Below are 20799 nucleotides of genomic sequence, written 5' to 3' on the forward strand. Positions count from 1 at the left end.
CAGAGGTTGTGAAGGGTGCAAACGCGTTAAGTGCTTGTGAAATTTCAACCAGAATTAAGTGGATTCACCCAAGGAAGAAGATTTATTTTGTGATGCTGTGGGTAGGGAGAACAATGAGTGTGGGTGACATATAGCTTGATCCCACTGCCAGCATGGAAGAAATAGGTGGGAATCACTGTTGATTGGTACCCCAGGTGCTGGAAAAAAAGGTAAAGACACTTGCTCAACTGTGCTTTTATTCAACCCAATATATACAAAACGTTATCGCTTCAACATGCAGTTGAGAGAAAAAAATTTTCCTGAGATATTTTATATCCTTTTTCTGTCCTAAGTTTTGGAAATCTGGTGTGTGTGTTTGCACTGACATGACATCTCATTTCTGACCAGCCCCATTCCAAGTGCCGGAGAGCTTCATGTGGCCAGTGTTGGACAGTACAGTCCAGACCCTCACTGGGCTGGAGCTGCGTGTCTCCGCACCGGCATTTTTTTTTGCCCGGAAAGAATCACACAGCGCCCTCTGCTGGTTGTACGGGACTGTGTGTGGCCTTTGTGTCACTCTTGCAGTCTGTTTTGTTTTGTTTCGTCACCACTGGATATTTTTGCCTCACCCCAGGACTGCGGTCTGGAGCTCAATGATGAAGATGGTCACCGCTGCTACCCCCTGGAGGACCACCTGTTCTGTCACTCCTGCCACATCAAGAGGCTGGAGAAGGGTCACTCATCCACAGCCCTTCACCAGCACCACTTCTAGCCAGAGCCTCCTGCAGATCTCATGGTGGGGAGGAGCCAGGGTTGCACCATGAGGAGTCCGCGGGTTAATTCCTGTCACCCCTGGGGACGGATTGGGATTGGGGGAGTGGAGGGGAGGCAGGTGCCTTTCCTTTAAACAAGGAGGGGATCCCTGCTGGTCTGGGATTATGTATTTTTTTCACTGCTGCCACACCCTCATCAGATTACTCAGGAAGAAACCCCAGCAAGCCCGTGGCATGTGACAGGAGATCTCATTAGTGTGACTGAATGAACCTTCCTGTCCCCTCTGGGAAGAGTTCACACTTCAGTGGGAAAGGTTTGCACTGAAGAGAGATTTCAGCTGCCGATATGTTCAATCCTTTCCCTCCCCTTTGGAAAATACCTGCACCCAAACACCCCCTCCCAACCCCTCCCCCGCCCCACACACACCATAATTTAAGATTTCCTTCCACTCCAGAGCTTCAGTTCTTCTGTAGAATGGCTGCAAATTTTAATTGCATCATCGCAAGAGGGATGCTCTGACGTGTGCTTTGTATCTTAGGAAGAATTCACTTGGTAAAGCAGAGCCAAGGTTTGAAATAAGTGAGATGGGGTTTTCTCCTTGTAGCCTAATATCATTCTGTGTGCCCCTGGAAATCTTCACTCCTTTAAAGGCAGCTGGCGGCCTGATGGAGGATTGATCCTGTTCTAGGAAAGTGTGCTTTGGGATGAGAACTTGGTGCAGGCGCCAGGCCTCTTTTGCCCGCCTGTTGTGCTTTTTTTCCTCTGGAGCTCTCAAGAATCTGGGACTTCAGAGTTCCCCCTGCAAAGGCTGGTCTCGGGATCTTTCGTGGGGATCCTCTTATGCCTATTTTCGCTTCTTTAACAATGGACTTTGGGGAAGTGTGCCCACATACTGAGACCTGACCCCTTATTAATGAGGAGAGTTTTTGTGTGTAAGATCTCAAAGCCAGCCTGGGAGAGAGTGCCTGAGCATAAGTTATGATATTCATTTCACAGGTCCCTCTCTTGCCAATTCAGGTATTATGCTTGAAGAAACCAGTATAAGGTACACTGCTTCTGTCTGTTTTTTTTTTTTTTCTTTCTGTAAAAATTGTTTCCCTCTACTTTCAGTCTCCCACACACAAAAAATACCTCACAGATAAGAGCTTCAGATTAAGGAGGAATTTGGCCATCACACTGGACTCAGCCAGTGTGTGTTAGGAACCTCTGGCTTCACCCAGGTCAGACCAGTGGGTCAGGGCACTGTAATCTTAACTAAAGTTCAGCTGGGAATAGATCTGATTGATACTGGGTGCTCCTGCCTTATGCATTTCATCATGCTGGCTCCCCGGGATGGCAAGGGCTAAGGGGGGGCCACCTACTGGCAGGATTTCAAGGCCACCTCTGCACTGAAGAGGCAAAATGTGCCCTGTGTGTCACACTCCTGAGGCCAGAGGTCAGTACCCCTGGGTATTTCAATGAGAAGAAAGTGTGAGAAAAAGGTTGGCTGGCATTTGGCTTCTCAGCCCACGGGGAGGGACCCTGGGCCTTTTCGCAGGAGGGCAGGGGCCATCTCACCACTGCCAGCCAGGCTGGGAGCATCTGCTCTCTGCCGCCTCACCTCACATCCAGGGGGAGGGGATTGGGTGGCTGGGGCCTCGGAGGGCGTCAGTGGAACCCAAAGGCACAGGGACTCACAGACTATTCACTGGGCCCAGTTCTAAGCCTCTAAACCATGCTTTGACTCCTTTGGTAGCAGTTACCTGTAAGAAGCACAGAAATGGCACCATGGATTGTCTTTTCCGTTTTTGTTAAATTCATTCTGCTGGAATCCTTTGGCCAGATGTCACTTCAGCCCAAGCTGTGTGATTCTACTGGTTCCTTTTCACAGGCTGAGCCTCCTAAAAACCCATGAGTGTTTATATGAGGGCTAACAATCCAGGGGGTGGGGAGGTGAACCCTGGGGTCCCCCCTCCCTTCCCAGCATACCATCCAGCTCAGCCTTGGCAAGGCTGGTGGGCAGATGGAGCCAGCCAGTATGTCTCAACCTGTCTCTGCCAACCTAGGATTATTTCTGGCCTTGATGACACACCTTTGCTCCACTATCAAGTCAAGCAGAGGAAAGAAAATTGCCTTGGAGCCACATCAGAAGTAGCAGGGATTTGTTTGCAACTTGGTAACAGTTGACCCTTGAACAGCATGGGTTTGAACTGCATGGGTCCATTTATATGTGGATAATTTTCAGTAGTAAATACTGTAGTCAGTACTACACGAGATCTGTGGTTGGTTGAATCCACGCTGCAGAGGGACCACGGTTACGGACGGCCGACTGTAAGTTATATGAGGATTAACCCTTAAGTTGTTCAAGGCATAACTGTAGTTTAAAAATCTGATTCACTTTTTAAATGAAATTTTTTTTTTTTTTTTTTTGCGGTACGCGGGCCTCTCACCGCTGTGGCCTCTCCCGTTGCGGAGCACAGGCTCCGGACGCGCAGGCCCAGCCGCCATGGCTCACGGGCCCAGCTGCTCCGCGGCACGCGGGATCCTCCCGGACCGGGGCACGAACCCGCGTCCCCTGCATCGGCAGGCGGACTCCCAACCACTGCGCCACCAGGGAAGCCCCTAAATGAAATTTTTAAAGTGTCCTTGATTGAGGCAATTTTGATATCTCAGCATATATTTTATACTGCTGAAGAAGAACAATAAGAGAATTTCTAGACACCCTAGAAATCTGAGAGGCAACTTCTCTTACTGTCAGTGTCCCTGGAGAGGGTAATGGGTAGGAATCTCCTACCAGTTTTGTCTCCTCCTCAGGCCCTTGCAAAAAAGCCATGAATAGATGCCCACTTACCTGGTATTTTAAACTTTCTATAAATTATTAGCCAAATAGAGCTATAATGGGGTTGTATTTATAGGCATGTAGAAAGAACACACAAGCACTTCGTAGACCAGGATGAATAAGTTTGTTTTAAAAGGTAGAGCAGATAGCCTTGAGTTCCCTAGATGACTCGTGGACTTTAGATAAACAAGAATTATGGCCTGATTCCAGATGCCAAAGCCAGCCTCCAGCCTTCTCCCTTGCCTCACTTTGCCCTCTAGTTTTTTCTTGTCATTTTTCCCCCCCAGCCAGGGTCATTCAAAAACGGCCTGAGTGATCTGAGAAAAGCCAGGAATGCAGTTTGGCCTGTCATAGCAGGATCCTCTCTCTCTGACATTATCCTCCCCTCTGTGGTTGAGTAGAGAGTGATTCGTTCATTTTTCACACAGAAGGGCATTGAGTCCTGTTGGGTCATTGCCTGCACGTGGCGGCAGGACTTTCCATTTCTCCGTGGTTAGTGCTTGAGCGAAAGCCTCTTTCAGCTGAGTCCACTGAGGTTGTGCCACTGAGTCCTGGGTGGCCGGTGGGATTACCAAGGAGTTCTGATTGCTTTCAAGTGCTGCCATCACCTTGTTTCCGTGGACTTGAGTTACCCAAGATGAAAAACAGAAATGTTAGAATTTGAGAGAATGATCTGGAATTCATACTCCTTTGCAGGCTGTTTTTGTGTGCCGTTTCCCACGTGTGTGAAAGTATGAGAGCTATGATGGCTGCTAGTGCCCTTGCAAAGAATGTGTGCAAGACTTGACCCCAAACCATTGTTGCTTGATGCACTTGTTAAAACTGTCGACCAGGAAACCAAGTGCTTTGTATTCTCCTTCGTGCCAGGAATGAGTCCTAATTTCCCAGTTACTATTGGAAGTAACTTTTAAAAGCAGTAGGAAAAAGATGAGGAAGATGTGTTAGCTATCAATTGTTCTGAGCCAGAACTGGACAGATATGGGAAATTTCTATATAGTGTATGAAAATTTCACTCTGCAGGGAAATTATTTCCCCCTGTGTCTCTTCTTTTACTTTAATTGATTCAAAATATTGTTCCTGTAAAATTATTCAAAATTTTACTGTTACTATAAAATTATTCAGAATATTGTTACCATAAAATTATTCAAAATATTGTTAACTATAAAATTATTCAAAAATTTACTGTTACTATAAAATTATTCCAAATATCATGACAATAAAACTGCCTTAATTTGTAGACTATTAAAGTGATCTCCAACATAATCATGTTTACTGGGTCTGCTTTTGTGTGTATGGAGTAAGCAGATGGGGCTTTTTGCTAACGGGATTTGGTCTTTTAGAGCTCTCGATTCTTTTTTTTTCTTTCTTTCTTTTCCATTATGGTTGATCACAGGACATTGAATATAGTTCCCTGTGCTATACAGTAGGACCTTGTTGTTTATCCATTCTGTATGTAATAGTTTGCATCTGCTAATCCCAAACTCCCAGCACAACTCTCCCCCGCCCCTTTGCCCCTTGGCAACCACAAGTCTGTTCACTATGTCTGTGAGTCTGCTTCTGTTTCGTAGATAAGTTCATTTGTGTCATATTTTAGATTCCACTTAAAAGTGATATCATATGATATTTGTCATTTCTGCCTTACTTCACTTAGTATGATAATCTCTAGGTCCATCCATGTAGCTGCAAATGGCGTTATTTCATTCTTTTTTATGTCTGAGAGCTCTGGATTCTTAAAGAAATATTCGGGCATTGAAACTGTGTAGGGTCTCAGATTTTATCCTACTGGCAAGCTAATAAGCTAGCATGCCATGGTTTTGTGGATCCTGGCAGAAGTTATAAGACTCCTGGGTCAGAGACAAAGGACACTTTATTACTCACAGTAGCAGCAGTAGCGTTTCACACTGTAAGCCTTTGCACTAGTTGCCTGAGCTCCAGTTCCTACAGGGCCCCGTGAAGAGGGCCAGGTGATACCTGCATATGTGGTGGGCTGTGTTACAAGAGGAAACCCAAGCTTAGAGAACCACAATCTTTTATAAATGGGCAGTAAACCTGCCTGACTTTTGCTCCAGAGAGAGACGCTATCTCTTGCATCCAAGTCTGTTTATTACTCAAACATCCTTAAAAAGGTAGTCTGGAAGTAAGGCAGTGCCTCCCTCACAAGGTGTGTAGGAATGTGAGAGACGCTTAGAGAATCGTCTTTCAGTCTTTCAAGCATCCAGTTTCTTCACCTGGGACCTTATTATTGAGACTTTTCAGGTCATGCTCAAAACGGTGGTCATTTTGTCTCCTTCCCTTTTGTGTATGTTACTGTTTTTTCTAATGAGGTTATGACCAAAGAATTCCAGAGGTGAGTGACCCTCTAGATTTAAGGCAACCACATACAGGAAGGCAGGACTTGCAGACGGAAGGGGCAAGCAATGAGAGAGTGGCTATTCCGATCTTACAAATGCAGGCTGCTGCTTTTCTATGACCCTGATGCTACAAGGGATGAAGATGTAGTCAGGGGAGATGTCGTCTGGGCCAGGGTGTGCCCAGGACTAGAGACGAGGTCTCCCGATTGCTAACTAGCATGGGAGAAGGGGTGAGGAGCCAAGGTATGTGATTGCCATCTATACCCAGACAGGGAATAGCCCTGAGTCGACTCATGTGGTCAACCCTCTGGTGCACAATAAGCCCTCGGGCGGGGTGGCTTTGGGGTCAAAAGCCTGGATTCAAGTTGTAACTCAGGCTCCACCACCAAACTGCTCAATGAACGTAAGCAAATTTAGTTCCCTCATCTGTAAAAATGGGGATAACAACTGAACTTACCTTACAGGACTATTGTGGAATTGACTGAATTAGTCCAAGTAACGAGCTTAGAGCTCTTAATTTTTCAATAATAGTCACAGGTTTTAAGACTTACTTGATCTTTCCATTGGGACAACTAACAAAATAAATTACAAATGGGTTAAAGTACATGGACAAAACGATACAAACACAATTTGAAAAGAGCAACAGAAGAAACCATAGGGTAAATATTGGTAAACTGGAATATATAAAAGTGAAAATTACTTGAGGTTCAAAAATATTATAAGGAAAAGGAAAATATAAAAGATAAGCTAAAAATTGCAATGCGTTCAATAGCTGAAGAATTAATATCCTTAATATACTTAAAAGTTTAACAAATCTATAAGAAGAAAATGAGTACATATATCAAGAGAAAATATATACATCAAGTAATACAAGTAAAAGGAAGTTCCGTTTTTCAGTTAAGAAAAGTGCAAAAAAATCATAATGAAATTTATAATACTCAGTGTTAGCATGCAAGGAAACTGATGCTATTGATGGAAATGTGTATTTGTTTAAATTTTTTGGCAGGCAACTTGAAAATATATACCAAAGTCTTAAAAAGTCCATGAAATGGACCTTAAAAATGTCTCTCTGATCATTCAACATCTAAAAATTTATAAGATATCAGAAATAATTCAACATAGCATTATTTTTAAAAAAGTGTTAAACTGACAACAACCCAGATTCCCAACAAAGAGGGTAATGTTTAAAATATCTAGTTTTTTTATGGGTTATCTTCAAAGAATGTTTAATGACCATAAATCTCAGACCCAAAGCTAAGGGGACAAAATGAGAACACAAAGACATTTGTGACAAAACCCCAAATTTGGAAAAAATACGTGTGTAGGTTTATATTAAAAAGTGTGGAAGAAAAGTAAAGTCCATAAGGAAAAAAAATTATGACGTTAATAGTAATGACGGCGGGGGCGGGGATTATGACGTTAATAATAATCTCGGGATGGGAATTTGCGTTTTTTTGATTCCCAGTACTTTTCTGTATTTTACAAGTTTCCTGTAATTTGTTCAGGAGGAAAAAACGTTATATTGGAGAGATTAATTGATCGATTGAATGATTAGTTATGGGCAGTGTCGGATGTTTCCGCCACTCTTCAGGTTTGACTCTCCTTTCCGCCACAGACCTTTCGGTCCTTCTCAGGTCTTCCACCCAGGCGCCAATAGAATGAGGGGTAATATATAATACTAGATTACCTGGGGTCTTCGTACTGCAAAAACACCCATGTGCTAAGGTTTCCCGATTCACTGGGGACCAGGAGCTCTCAAGGGACAGGGCTGCAGACTCCGATCACTTTGCGGACCCCCTCTAACGCGCGCAGCCGCACTGCAGCGTTCGCGTCTCCGGGACAGGTTACAGCCAGAGCTCACCAGATCCTGGTAAACTGGGACTGTGCCGCTTTTTACGTCACCGTAGGGGTTCTGCTCCACGGGAAAAAGGGCCAGAACTGCTGCCTTAAATGCGCTTTTGTGTCATCCGCTAGCTAACCTCGGGCCACAGCACGCCCCCCTACTGCAAACTACCACCATTCTAGGTGTGTTTTCCCACATGTAACCCATTTACAGAGTCTCCTCGTGTGCATCATTAACTAGGACGCTTTGCAGTTTACAAACCACCTCACACAACTCCGGCTTCCAAACACAGCTTAAAAGATGACATTTCGGGCACAGTAGCGTTAAAATTCAAGATATTTAACCTTCACACCAGAGTCCTAAGGACGTCCTGTAACATCAAACCCAGTTGTGGCTAAAAAGTACGCCTCGAGCCAGCCAGGAGTCGAACCTAGAATCTTCTGATCCGTAGTCAGACGCGTTATCCATTGCGCCACTGGCCCCGCACTAACAAAAACACCACTGTAGCATAGATCACGCCTTACGCATCTACGACAGGCTCCCCGACACTAGCGCTGCGCTTCGCCCCTGCGCCGGGCGTCACGGCGCTAGTCCACAGCTCCCAAGGCTCCGCCTTTCCCCCCACCATGCGCTCCGCCAATCCGCAGCGGTGACGTCACGGCGCTCTTCGGCGCACTCCCATCCACCGCATCGGACTGCGCCTTTAGCGTTCTATAGCGCGCGCGCTAAGTTTGTCCACGGCCGCCTCCCGTTCGGGAGCAGCCCGGCCGGGCAGGGAGAGGAGGTGGGACGAGGCGGGGCGTTGCGGGCGCCGTGCCAGGGTGACCGGTTTCGCTGTATTCGAGGTGGCGGGGCGGGCGGAAAGAGCAGGGAGGAGGCCGTGGTGCAGGATGGCGGCAACAACCTACGAGCGGCTGAAGCTGTGAGTTCCGCGGGCCGGAAGCCGTTGCCCGAAAGGGTCTGCGGGGCGGCGGGTGGGGCGGCAGGTGTGGGCCGCCGGCAGCGGGGAGGCTTCCTGAGTTCCGGGGCGGCGGGCCGGGTGTGGGAACCCCGCGCGCTCCCCGCCTTACTCGCCGGGCGCGGCCGCTCGCGGCGCCGCGCCCGAGTCGCCACAGACCCGGGAGCGGCTGTCCCGCCAGCTTTTCTCCACTCAACTCGGCCTCAGAGGCCACGGCGGGGGACCGAAGCTGCGCACCGTCTTTCGGCGAGCCCGGCTCGCCGTTTGGATGCAGCCCTTCGGGGCACGCTCCTCCCCACTTTATTTTATTTTTTATTGTTTGGAGAGGTGGCGGCTAAATTTATCCTTATCGCTTAGGAGAGAAAACGAGAAGTTTTTTTCTTATTTCATGGACCCATAGCAGCACGGATAGCAGCATGTTAGAGGCCACACACAAATGGATAAACCTTTATCTGGGCATTGAAGCCTTCGTGACCGGTCTTGAGGATGCATGAAAAATTTAAAGTACAGTCAATACTCTTAAGGTCCTAAAAGGTGTACTTGGCTTTAAATATTATACCGCCCAAGCATAAAGCAGATTGTTAGGTCCACGTGGACAGCCAGGGGCTACTGTAGAGAATTTTGGCCCTGTAAATTGACTTTTCGGTAAAGCCAAGCTCTTGAGGCTCTGAGAAATAGGCTCTGGTTGTTAGAGTTGTAAATTAGGTATTTGTAGGGTTTGGGGTTCGTCCTGGGTTCAAAACAAAAGCAAAAACATGATTTCCCTTAGCATTGCTATCAGCCCCTATGCTTTTCTTGTCTGTGAATAACTTTGTTCTACTCACTTTGTGTTTAATGCTTTACCTCTAGACTGAAAATCCAGTGACCACATCTCAGAAAGTCTTTGGCAACAGAAGCAGATGTGATTATTGAGAAGCTTATCTATCCCTAAATAAGTTAAAACATCTTGGGACTTAGGCACAGGTATCGCATTTCCTATACAAGGATATGAGGACATCAAGATGTGGTTTGGGCACTTCCTATGCTCCCCAGAACCTCAAGCTCACTTAACTTTCTGGAAGGTTCAGTTAAAAGTTAGGGCTGCAGAATTGGAAGTGAGGCCATCTCGACATCAGATGTTTTGCATAAAAGAAGATTACTTTTTCCTCAGTCCACCCCCCCCTTACCACTTATCTTCACTGTAATTCCCTTGAAAACCCCCAGCTGCACCCTTCCCTCCACATTTTCCTTGTTAGGTTTCCTTATTCTCTCCCGGTTCCCCATCACAAGGTGATCACCTTGTTGGTGAATGAGTCTAGGAAAGTGTCTTTGACTGAGGTACTGGCGGGGCCAGTGTCACGTGTGCTGTGTTGGCTAATTAGGTTATTGTTGTCTACCTGATAGTCACTAAAGGGTTTTAATGTGATCCTACACCAGGTCTCAGTTGTGTTTAAGAAATATGGAGCCTTGGCTTGATTGCCGCTCAGCGTTAGGTTACGAAATGCAATCGAATTTTCCTGTGGCAAAGATTGAATGGGATGGAGAACTTGAGAGTTATGATGATAACTGCCAAGGAGGCAATAAATGCACCAGTCCAGACCTTAAAAAAAAAAAAAGCTCTGTATCCATAAAAGAGAAAGGAAATTTGGCACTGAAGTGGTGACGCTGATGCTTTTGTATTGATTTTTGTGAGAAGTGGAAACTATAAATTTGTTTGGGGGAAAAAGTAAATCTGGGGTTATATGAAAGTCATTCTCTAATTTTTCAGTGCTTAACTTTTTTCCCTGAAAAAAAATAGTTCTAAATGCGTCTGTAAATGAAGATACAACTTTTTTACAACTTTGTTTTTCTTTGCCAAGGAGTTTGTGAGTTGGAGTCTCTGCTCATTTCTTTTGTTTGGCCCTTGCTGCTCTGAGGCGTGGTTTTAAAATGTGGCCTCCGACCTAAGGTGTATTCTTTTTTAGATGCATTGGAGGTGGAAGTGGTTTCTGATCCATATAAGAATTATAGGACATAATGGCCATTTTTAAAAGTGCCTAGAGATATGTTTTAAGGAAGATCCATACAAGAGATAGTTTGATTATTGTATTATGAAAGTATTGTTATTGGGTTCATTTAAATATCGAAGTGCTTGGGATTTTAAAAATTTGTTCTGTGTTATGCCATACATTTTTTCCCGTCCATCTCTGTCCTGTGGTGTTCACCTTCCTAATGCCCTAAGTTTCATCCTCTACTCTCCCGCTTACAATCTCCAGTTCCATTTTATTGACTTACAGGAATAAGCCCACATTTCTTAGCCACCTGTATTCTAGCCTCTTCACAGTCTATCCCCTAACCTTATTTCCCATAACTGCCCAGTGCTTTTTTTTCTTCCTTTTTTTCCCTTTCACCAGACTTGGACACCCTCTTTTTGCTTCAAGCTTGGGCTTATTTTGATCTTTCTATCCAGAATGTTTTCTTCCTCTCTTCCCCTCTTTACATGCTGATCACATCTATGGTAGAGCCGAGACAACTCTGGTTTTTTAAGTCAGAACAGACTTAGATTTATTTAGACTTAGATTCACCTGCTATTTGCTTTGTGTCCTGACCATGTTACTTAAATCTCTCTGAATGGGGTTTTCATCTGTAAAATGGGAACGTTTCTACTTCACAGTATTATAAGGACTGAAAGAGCGTAGATGAAACCAGCATACTTAACAGATACTCCTCGTCTCTGCGAAGCCTTTTTTCCAATGTCTTTTCCTTCACTGAGCTCCCATAACAGTCTACTGTCACAGGAACTAGACACCAAACGTCTATATGAGTTTTCACATTGTCTCTTACGATTCATTAGCAGTGTACTTACTGTCTGATGGACACGAGGACTGAAAGAATGATCGAGCCATAGCACTGTTTGAACCACTCACTTTGCTGCCTAGAAATGATGAAGTCATTAATAAATACTTTGTTTCTCCAACTAGGTTACAAGTATGTAGAACATATTAGAAACACCTTAACACTGATTTCTTCTCTAGTCCTCAGTTCCTAACGTAAAGCCTGGTGCATTGCAGGTCCTCAGTGGATCACCTAAGTAAATGAAAAGAACTTTCCTCGGACATGGTATAGAAATGAGTTACTTAACAACTGAAAATAATTGACATGTTCATTATGGATTTTTGATGTAGAAAACAATATTGATTTGTTCAGAATTTAAAATTTATACTATTTAAACATCCAGGCAGTTCTTAATATTCCTATTTTGCAACTCCTTTTTTCATTTAAAATCATTTGTGTAAGCCTTTGTAATGTCAAACAGTGATAAGTTTGAAATTGCAAGACAATTAACAGAAATCCATGATTGGAAACCTTTAAAGCATTTTTTTTCCTTTTAAAGGTCAGGTGAAAAAAGTGTAAGGCAGAAAGTGAATCAGGTTGCAGCTTCTATCTGAAGAAACATTGTTTCCTCAGTTAAGAAGTGGACTTTCTTTTTAAAACATTGTCATAGCTGTGAGGTCAGCCAAGGGAGAGGTGATAGAATCCTGAGGACAGATGTAAACTAAGCAATTCTGTGATGAAGATATATGTAGTTTATACAGTCCAGTGAACATTCAGATTACTCACACATCTCTCTTCTTGACTGCCTTCATCCAATTCCACCTCTCCCGTCCACCCCCCCTCCCGCCCATCTCTGATAACCACAAATCTTATCTCTTTTCTTTGAGTTTGTTTTTGAAGTGTAATTGACCTACAATGCTATGTTAATTCTTGGTACACAAGATAGTGATTTGGTATTTTTGTACATTTAAAAATGGTCACCATGATAAGTCTTGTTATGATATGTCATCATACGAAGATATTACATAGTTATTGACTGTATCTCCACAGTGTACATTTCATACCCTTGACTCATTTACTATGTTTTATAACTGGAAGTTTGTACCTTTTAATCTCCCTCACCTATTCCTTTCCTTTCCCTACCTACCTCCACTCCGGCGACCCTCTGTTCTCTGTAACTCTAACTCTGCTTCTGTTTTGTTTGTTCGCTTGTTTTTTAGATTCCATGTATAGGTAAAATCATACAGTGTTTGTCTTTCTCTTTCTGACTTATTTTACTTAGCATAATACCCTGTCGGTCCATTGGTTGTTGCAAATGGCAAGATTTCATTGTTTTGTTATGGCTGAGTAATATTCTGTTGTGTGTGTGTGTATATATATGTATATATATTTCATACATGTTTTTTATCCATTCATCTATTGATGGGCACTTGGGTTGCTTCCATATCTTGGCTTTTGTAAACAGTGTTGCATTGAACATAAGGGTACGTATATCTTTTCTAATTAGTGTTTCGTTTTCTATAGATAATTACTCAGGAATGGAATTGCTGGATCATATGGTAGTTCCATTTTTAATTTTTTGAGGAAGTGCCATACTCTTTTCCATAGTGGCTGCCCTAATTTACCAACAGTGCAGTGTTCCCTTTTCTTGACATTGTCGCCAACACTTATTGTATTTGTCGTCTTTTTGATAATAGCCATTCTGACAGGTGAGAGGTGGTTTTGATTTGCATTTCCTTCATGATTAGTGGTGTTGAGCATCTTTTCATGTGCCTATTGGCCATCTGAATATCTTCTTTGGAAAAATGTCTGTTCAGATCCTCTGCCCATGTTTTACTCAGGTTGTTCATTTTTTTCTAAACTTTATTTATTTATTTTTTAATTTATTTTTGGCTGCTTTGGGTCTTCACTGCTGCGCCCGGGCTTTCTCTAGTTGCTGCACGTGTACTTCTCATTGCAGTGGCTTCTTTTTGTTGCGGAGCACAGGCTCTAGGCACGCGGGCTTCAGTGGTTGTGGCACGAGAGCTCAGTAGTTGTGGCTCGCAGGCTCTAGAGCTCAGGCTCAGTAGTTGTGGTGCACGGGCTTAGTTGCTCTGCAGCATGTGGGACCAGGGCTCGAACCCATGTCCCCTGAATTGGCAGGCGGATTCTTAACCACTGCACCACCAGGGAAGTCCCTGTTCATTTTTTTTTGGATCTTGAGTTGTTTGAGTTCTTTCAATATTTTGGATATTAACCCCTTATCAGATGTATCATTTGAAAATATCTTCTCCCAGTCAGTAGGCTGCCTTTTTGTTTTATTGATAGTTTCCTTCACTGTGCAAAAGCTTTTTAGTTTGATGTAGTTACTTTTGTTTATTTTTGCTTTTGTTTCCCTTGCCTGAGGAGACATATCCAAAAAAAATATTACTAAGACTGATGTCAGAAAGCATCCTGCCTCTGTTTTCTTCTAGAGGTTTTATGGTTTCAGGTCTTATGTTTAAGTCTTTAATCCATTTTGAATTTACTTTTGTGCATAGTGTGAGAGAGTAGTCCATTTTGATTATTTTGCGTGTAGCAATCTCGTTTTCCAAGCACGCTGTCCTGGAGAATGTTCCATGTGCACTTGAAAGAAGTTCTTTCTTTTTGTTTATGTGTATATCTGTTATAGATTTTTGGTTTGTGGTTACAGTGCGGTTTATATATAGCAGTCTGTCTGTCTGTGATTATTTTAAGCTGCTGATCTCTTACGTCAGACACATTTTAACAACCCTGCATTTTTGCTCCTCGCCTCCTCCTTGCCCCGCACGCTTACTCTTTTGATATCATCTTTTATATCTTTTTGTTTCGTGTATCCCTTAACTACTTATTGTGGATGTAGGTGATTTTACTGGCTATATCCACTGGCTGCAGAGCTCATGGTGTCCCAGAGCTCGTGTTGGCCTGCTGGTGGGCAGAGCCCGGGCCCAGGGGGCTGGGCTCGGTCCTGATATGGCAGGCTGTGGGGCTGCGGTGGTCCTGGGGCTGTTGTCTGTCCACTGGTGTGTGGGGCGGGGACCTTGGGCATCCCAGGGGTGGTGCCTACACATTAGTGGGTGAGGCTGGTCCTAGGGCTAGTGCCAGACCACTGGTGGGCTGAGCTGGGTCCCAGGGTCTCTGGTGGCAGGGTCCTGGGGATCCTGGGGCTAGTACTGGGACCCTGGTGTCTAGGGGTGGTCCTGTGCCCTTTGGTGGACAGGGCTGGGTCTTGGGGCATAAGAGAGCATGTCTGCTGGTGGGTAGGTAGGGCTGTGTCTCTGCCTGGCTAGTTGATTGGCCTGAGGTGTCCCTGGTACTGATGCTGATGGAGCCAGTGTAGGCAGTGGGTGGGGCCAGGTCCTTGTGCTAGTAAGCTAGAAGGAGGACTCCAAAATGGCACGTGCCACCCCCAGTGTCCTTGTGGTAGAGTGAGCTTCTAAAGATGGCTGCCACCATCTTTGTCCCCAGGGGTGAGCCGGTTGCCTCCTGCCTCTCCAGGATCAGCAGGTGAATCTGACCCAGGCTCCTTTCATATTTTTGCTTCTGTCCTGGGTCCTGGAGCATGTGAGATTTTGTGTGTGTCCTTTAAGAGTGGAGTCTCTTATTTCCCACAGCCCTTTGGCTCTTCTGAAAGTAAGTTCCACTGGCCTTCAAAGCCAAACGTTCTAGGGGCTCATCTTTCTGATGTAGGAACCCCGAGCTGGAGAGCCCGATGTGAGGCTGGACCCCTCGCCCCTTGAGGAGAGCCTCTGCAGTTGTAATTATCCTCCCATTTGTGGGTCGCCCCCACTGTGGTATAGGTCTTGGTTACACTGGCTCTCCTCCCCTCCTACCCGTTTTGTTGTTCCTTTCTTATATCTTTAGTTGTAGAAGATCTCTTCTGCTAGTCTTCCAGTTTTTCTCATCAGTAGTTGCTCTGTAAAGAGCTGTAATTTGGTGTGCCTGTGGGAAGAGGTGAGGTCAAGGTCTTCCTGCTCTGCCATCTTGGCCACACATCTCCATGGGCCTTTATTTTCAAAGCTTAATAGGCTTTGAAGTCCATGGTCTCTGGGATCAAGAAGAGAGAGTGCAAGCTCATGCCGATTTTGATATATCTTCCAAAATATGTGTCATCTTAACAGAAACTAGAACTCTGGGTTGATATCAAATCCCCTGTCTTGAAAGAAACTAGGTAGTATTCCTGTTCTGTTAGTTAATAGTTGATACCTATTGGATTCTGATAACCTCACCAGTTTATTTTAGTATACAGTATTACTTTGAACTTTAGAGATTTGATATCAACAGCATAGTTAATGACCAGATAATCTTCTTGGAGGGAATTTCTTTAACTTCTAAGATCTATTTCATAAATAAGTAATGTGAGAGAGTTTTACTGAAATGAGAAACATCACACCAGTTGAGGGCCATTCTTTTTGCAACAGGGAGAAGATTTTGCCTAGATATTTGTTCATCACTGAGTCTTCTGTCTTGGTTTCCATGTACTTATTACATTGAGAACTTAGCAGAGCCTGTTGACTGGTTAATTTTGGAAAAACTCCAGGCAGAACTTGGTGTTAAGTGATACTTTATAGACTTTCTATTTAGAGAACACCCTGCTTCCTCTTTCTCTTCTTGTAAGTTACAGTATAACTTCAAATCCAGTTAAAATTTGACCTCTCATGATCTTTCCTTAGCTAAGAGAAAAGAAACAATTTTTAAAATTCCGTTTATTCTGTCACTGAGCCAAAGAAAACATTAGTTAAGGGCCATATAGAAATAACAACTTAATGTATGTGTTTTCTGACTAATTATGTTCTATTCTCTAAGAAAATTGAGCTTTTACTATCTTGTGTGAGAATACCAATGGGAATGGATAAGCTTAGAGTCCTTGTCTGCAGAGGCTTGGTAGCCTGTTTGGTGAAGATTTTTTTTTTAATAAATAAATAAATAAATAAATTTATTTATTTATGGCTGCATTGGGTCTTTGTTGTTGGGTCTTCATTGCTGTGTGCAGGCTTTCTCTAGTTCAGGCGAGTGGGGTCTACTCTTTGTTGTGGTGCGCGGGCTTCTCATTGTGGTGGCTTGTTGCAGAGCTCGGGCTGTAGGTGCACGGGCTTCAGTAGTTGTGTCACGCAGGGTCAGTAGTTGTGGTGCATGGGCTTAGTTGCTCTGCGGCATGTGGGATCTTCCCAGACCAGGGTTCGAACCCACGTCCCCTGCATTGGCAGGCGGATTCTTAACCACTGCGCCACCAGGGAAGTCCCTGGTGAAGATTTAAAAACAAAAATAACAATAAAACCATAACCCCAGCAAAAATTATACCCTGAATGTTTACTCAGGTGTTTCTGACTGTAAGTGCTAGAGAGTTAAAGTTAATTTCATGAGCTTTTGAAATGAAACCTGGGAGCATAAAGCTTACAGAATAAAATTTATTACATAAAACACACTTCAGATCAGTATTAAGGCCAATTAAACAGTGGTGGGAAATGGAAGGAGGGAAAGGAGAAGAGGAAGGCAGCAAAGGCATATGTAGATAGCTGAGTTGGGATGACACTTGCTGTTATTAGTTGGATGAATTAGAGCGATTACTTGTAATTAGTCTTCTTAGAAATGTTGATTAGCTGGCAGTCACTGTTCATATCTCCAATTCTTGCTCCAATTCTTAAGCCATTTTCAATAACATTTATCAGAGCAGCCTGGTGGCAGCACCAGCAACTTAGCTTCTAGCAACATCTCTCTGAGAGGTAAGATCCAGCAAAGGTCCCAGAGCCCTTACGTTGATCCACAATTACTCTTATTTTTGTTCTTTTAACACCTTTTTAAGCTTAATTTTTATTATCTAATACGAGTATATGGTTTAAAGCTAAGTAACACAAAGCTTATATATTAAAAGAGCACTTTTCAGCACTCCCAACTCCCACTGTCCCAGAGGCATCTATCAATACTTTCATTTTTTTTACAATGTTTATTTATTTAGGTTGTGCTGGGTCTTAGTTGCGGCATGCAAACTCGTAGTTGTGGCATGTGAACTCTTCGTTGCAGCATGCGGGATATAGTTCCCTGACAAGTGATTGAACCCGGGCCCCCTGCATTGGGAGCGTGGAGTCTTACCCACTGGATCATCAGGGAAGTCCCAGTATTTTCATGTTTTTAAGCAGTTTCTTCTGGTATTTTGCTTTACACTTCTAAACAACATGCTTATACTGCTATTTCCTGATTTGTTTTTCAGTTTCAGTCATATGATGACTTTTTACTTCAGAAGATGAGAATTTAGCTTTTATACCTCTCTTCCTTTCCTCTCCTCTCAGTGTGGTTATATTAAGATATTCAGTGTTCACATTATTATGGTTGTGTAGGTATGACTCAAAGGAAGTCAGTAATGTATTATAGTTACATTTCCTTATAAAAATGCTTTGTTTTTCCTTGAATTAAAAAGTTTGCTTGACTTTTCTTTAATGTACCTGTTGCTAATTAATCTTCAGTCTCTGGGACAGCAGTAAAACTCGTCTGCTGATGGTAACTGTCAATTCATCTTCTTCTGTGAGGCTTACCTCCAGGAGCCCTATCCCCTCTGCTTTAATCTGGACTGGCTGTTCTTTAGGCCTGTTGCATTGTCCTGGAACTTCCCTTTACCATCATCATGAGAATTTCTTTTACCTCTCTCCTGTTTTGGATTCCAAGTCTAACTCTTGATTTACTCCATGTCGATGAAACAGCTTTTCCTTCTTTCCAAGAAAGAGTGAAAGAGAAGTATCTTTTGAGATATTGCACATCTGAAAATGCTTTCATTCTGTCCTCACGTTTATTTGTTAGTGTGACTAAGTAGAGAATTCTCAGAAGTTATTATCCTTCAGAATTTTAAAGACCTTGCTGTTGAATAGTCCAATGTGTTGCTGTTGAATAATCCAATAGTGTGGCTGTTGAATATTTCAGCACTTCTTTCTCTTAGTTTTTTTTTTTTCTGGAAACTTTAGGATTGTATCTCTATGGTTATTTTGAGTTTTACACTTAATGTGCCTCTGTGTGTGTGTGTGTGTGTGTGTGTGTTTCATATATTTGGTGGGCCTTTTACATCTGGAAACTTGTCCTTTGGCTTGAGGTTTCTTCTTCGTTTTTGCACTATTTGATAAATTGTTTTCTTGTGTACTCTCCTGGAATTCCTGCTAAGTGGATGTTGAACATCCTGGATTGTGCCTCTCTCTTTCTTCCTGTCTTCTCTCCCCCTCCTGTCTCTTTCCATCTCCCCCTTTCTTCCTTCCTATGCTTTTCTGTTTTACAGCTCTTATCTTTTTATTCTGTTCTCAAGGAGAGTTCTTCAGTTTTATTTTCCAGTCCTTCTACTGAATATTCAAATTATTATTTCTGCCGTCAGTCCAAAAACATATTCTTGCTTGCTGAATCTCCTTCTCCCCCCCGCCCTTCTTTTTGGTATTTTTGTTTCATGAATGCAATGTCTTCTCTCTCAGGCTACCAGTTATAAATGTGTTTTGAAGTTTTATTCTGTTCTCAGCATAGTTTGTTTACCCAAAGTTATTTTTCTCTTTGTTTTGTTCTGTGTCTTCTGTGATGGAAGCTTAGCTCAAATATCTGGTGATCCTTGGTTGTCATTTCATGTTTAAGAATGAGGCACTAAAAAATGGATTGGAAGGGTCTGTTTGTGGGTTAGGATTTGTCAATTGGTGGCCTTCACTAGAGTGATTGTGCAGGAACTCAACTGTTTCTTTGGGGGAGGTGCCCTAAATATCAGCATTTGCAGGTCTTTTCTTTTGGGCCAGTAAGTTTCTTCAGAGACAGTATTCATAGCTCTTCCGGGAGTTGGGGGAGTGGGATGCTTGGCTTTTAGCCTTCTGGGAACCTGCCAGAGGAAGAGGGTGGATGATTTTCCCAATCTGTAAGCAGACCTTCTCTGTGTCTCCAGACTTTACTTGACTCACTGTGGTCCTCAGCTGTGCCTGGTTTCTGGAGTTCAGGTCTTCTCTTGTTGAACTGCTCTAAGCATTAAATCATATGGTTAGGGAGGTACCTGGACTCTAGGTTTGGGTAGGGATCTGATTGTTCCTTACACAGACTTTGAACCACCTTACTCTTACCCCCAACCCTGCAGTTAATCTCACTGCCCCACCTCATCCCCTACCCAAGTTCTTAGTTCTTGAGGCTTTTCAGCACTCTACAGCTGGAGTCTGCTTACTTTGTTGGCTCTCACCCCATAGGCAGTTAGATTCTGTAGTAACTTAATTAGCCCATTTCCAAGCACTTTTCTTCTTCCAGACCTGCATTTGAATGACTAGTATCTGCCCTACAGCCTGCACCCACCTCTTGGTAGTACCCAGATTCCATCTTCTGAAAGAATATCAAGGCTTTTTCTCTGGAGGGTTTTCACTCTTGGAAATTCATTTCATTCTACTTCGATTGAGAAGCTAATTTGTTGATCTTCTCATTTCACATGTACCTAGCCAGACTGGAAGTGTTATATATAGTATATTTCACCTTCATATAAAAGAAATTTTCATTTCTGACTTTGTAATTTTAAGGATTTTGAACACATAGTGAGGTTATTAACTTTGACTGCGATTATTAGGAATGTAACAATTAGTAAAGGCCTATTTCTGTGGCTGTATATTTTTTGTATATGATTTAAAGTCTTAATTCAAGATGTATATATATATTAAAAAAAATAAGTTGATTTGCAGCTGCATTGGGTCTTCATTGCAGTGTGTGGGCTTTCTCTAGTTGTGGCGGGCAGGGGCTACTCTTCGTTGTGGTGCATTGGCTTCTCATTGCGGTGGCTTCTTGTCGTGGAGCACGAGCTCTAGGTGTGCGGGCTCAGTCATTATGGCTCATGGGCTTAGTTGCTCCGCGGCATGTGGGATCTTCCCAGACCAGGGCTCGAACCTGTGTCCCCTGCATTGGCAGGTGTATGCTTAACCACTGCGCAGCCAGGGAAGTCCCCAAGATGTATGTATTTTTTCAGTGTTCCACACCCTTCCAGATCAGTTTTAAGTTTAAATGTCAAGTTGGGAAAAATTTTTTAATTGCTTATATTAGGGATACTTTTTGTTCCATGTATATTTTGAAATATATTTATTTGTGTATTTATATATATTTTTTACATAATTATACATATTAAAATTTTAATAGGAGATTTTTCTGCTCCTATAAATATTTGATTTTATAATAAATTTCACTGACTAAAAGGTATCTGTTAGGTAACACACCAAAACTTGTATCTGGAAACAAGTATGATTTTTTTTTTAATTCATTGACTTCATTCAAATAATTTATTTTTATGGTAGAAGTTTTGCAGGTG

The 20799-nt window shown here is 43.1% G+C and overlaps 2 protein-coding genes across 4 annotated transcripts in view; both read left to right on the forward strand.

The window, feature by feature from the left end:
* The window catches only part of LIMD1 (LIM domain containing 1), a 73192-nt gene extending 67980 nt beyond the window's left edge, over nucleotides 1-5212 (forward strand). Inside the window, exon 8 of the mRNA XM_079933935.1 lies at nucleotides 614-5212. Coding sequence (XP_079790061.1) covers nucleotides 614-751 — 138 coding nt within the window. The 3' untranslated portion in view covers nucleotides 752-5212. The remainder of the gene's footprint in view (nucleotides 1-613) is intronic.
* A 3306-nt stretch (nucleotides 5213-8518) lies between these two features.
* The window catches only part of SACM1L (SAC1 like phosphatidylinositide phosphatase), a 61851-nt gene continuing 49570 nt past the window's right edge, over nucleotides 8519-20799 (forward strand). For all 3 annotated transcript variants that reach the window (XR_013830158.1, XM_079933936.1, XM_079933937.1), the window contains exon 1: nucleotides 8519-8687. Coding sequence is in view for 2 of the 3 variants with exons in the window: in XM_079933936.1 (XP_079790062.1) it covers nucleotides 8656-8687 (32 nt within the window). In the remaining variant the exon portion in view is untranslated. The remainder of the gene's footprint in view (nucleotides 8688-20799) is intronic.

The sequence above is a fragment of the Stenella coeruleoalba genome, assembly GCF_951394435.1.
Source record: "Stenella coeruleoalba genome assembly, chromosome: 10".
Classification (NCBI taxonomy): domain Eukaryota; kingdom Metazoa; phylum Chordata; class Mammalia; order Artiodactyla; family Delphinidae; genus Stenella; species Stenella coeruleoalba.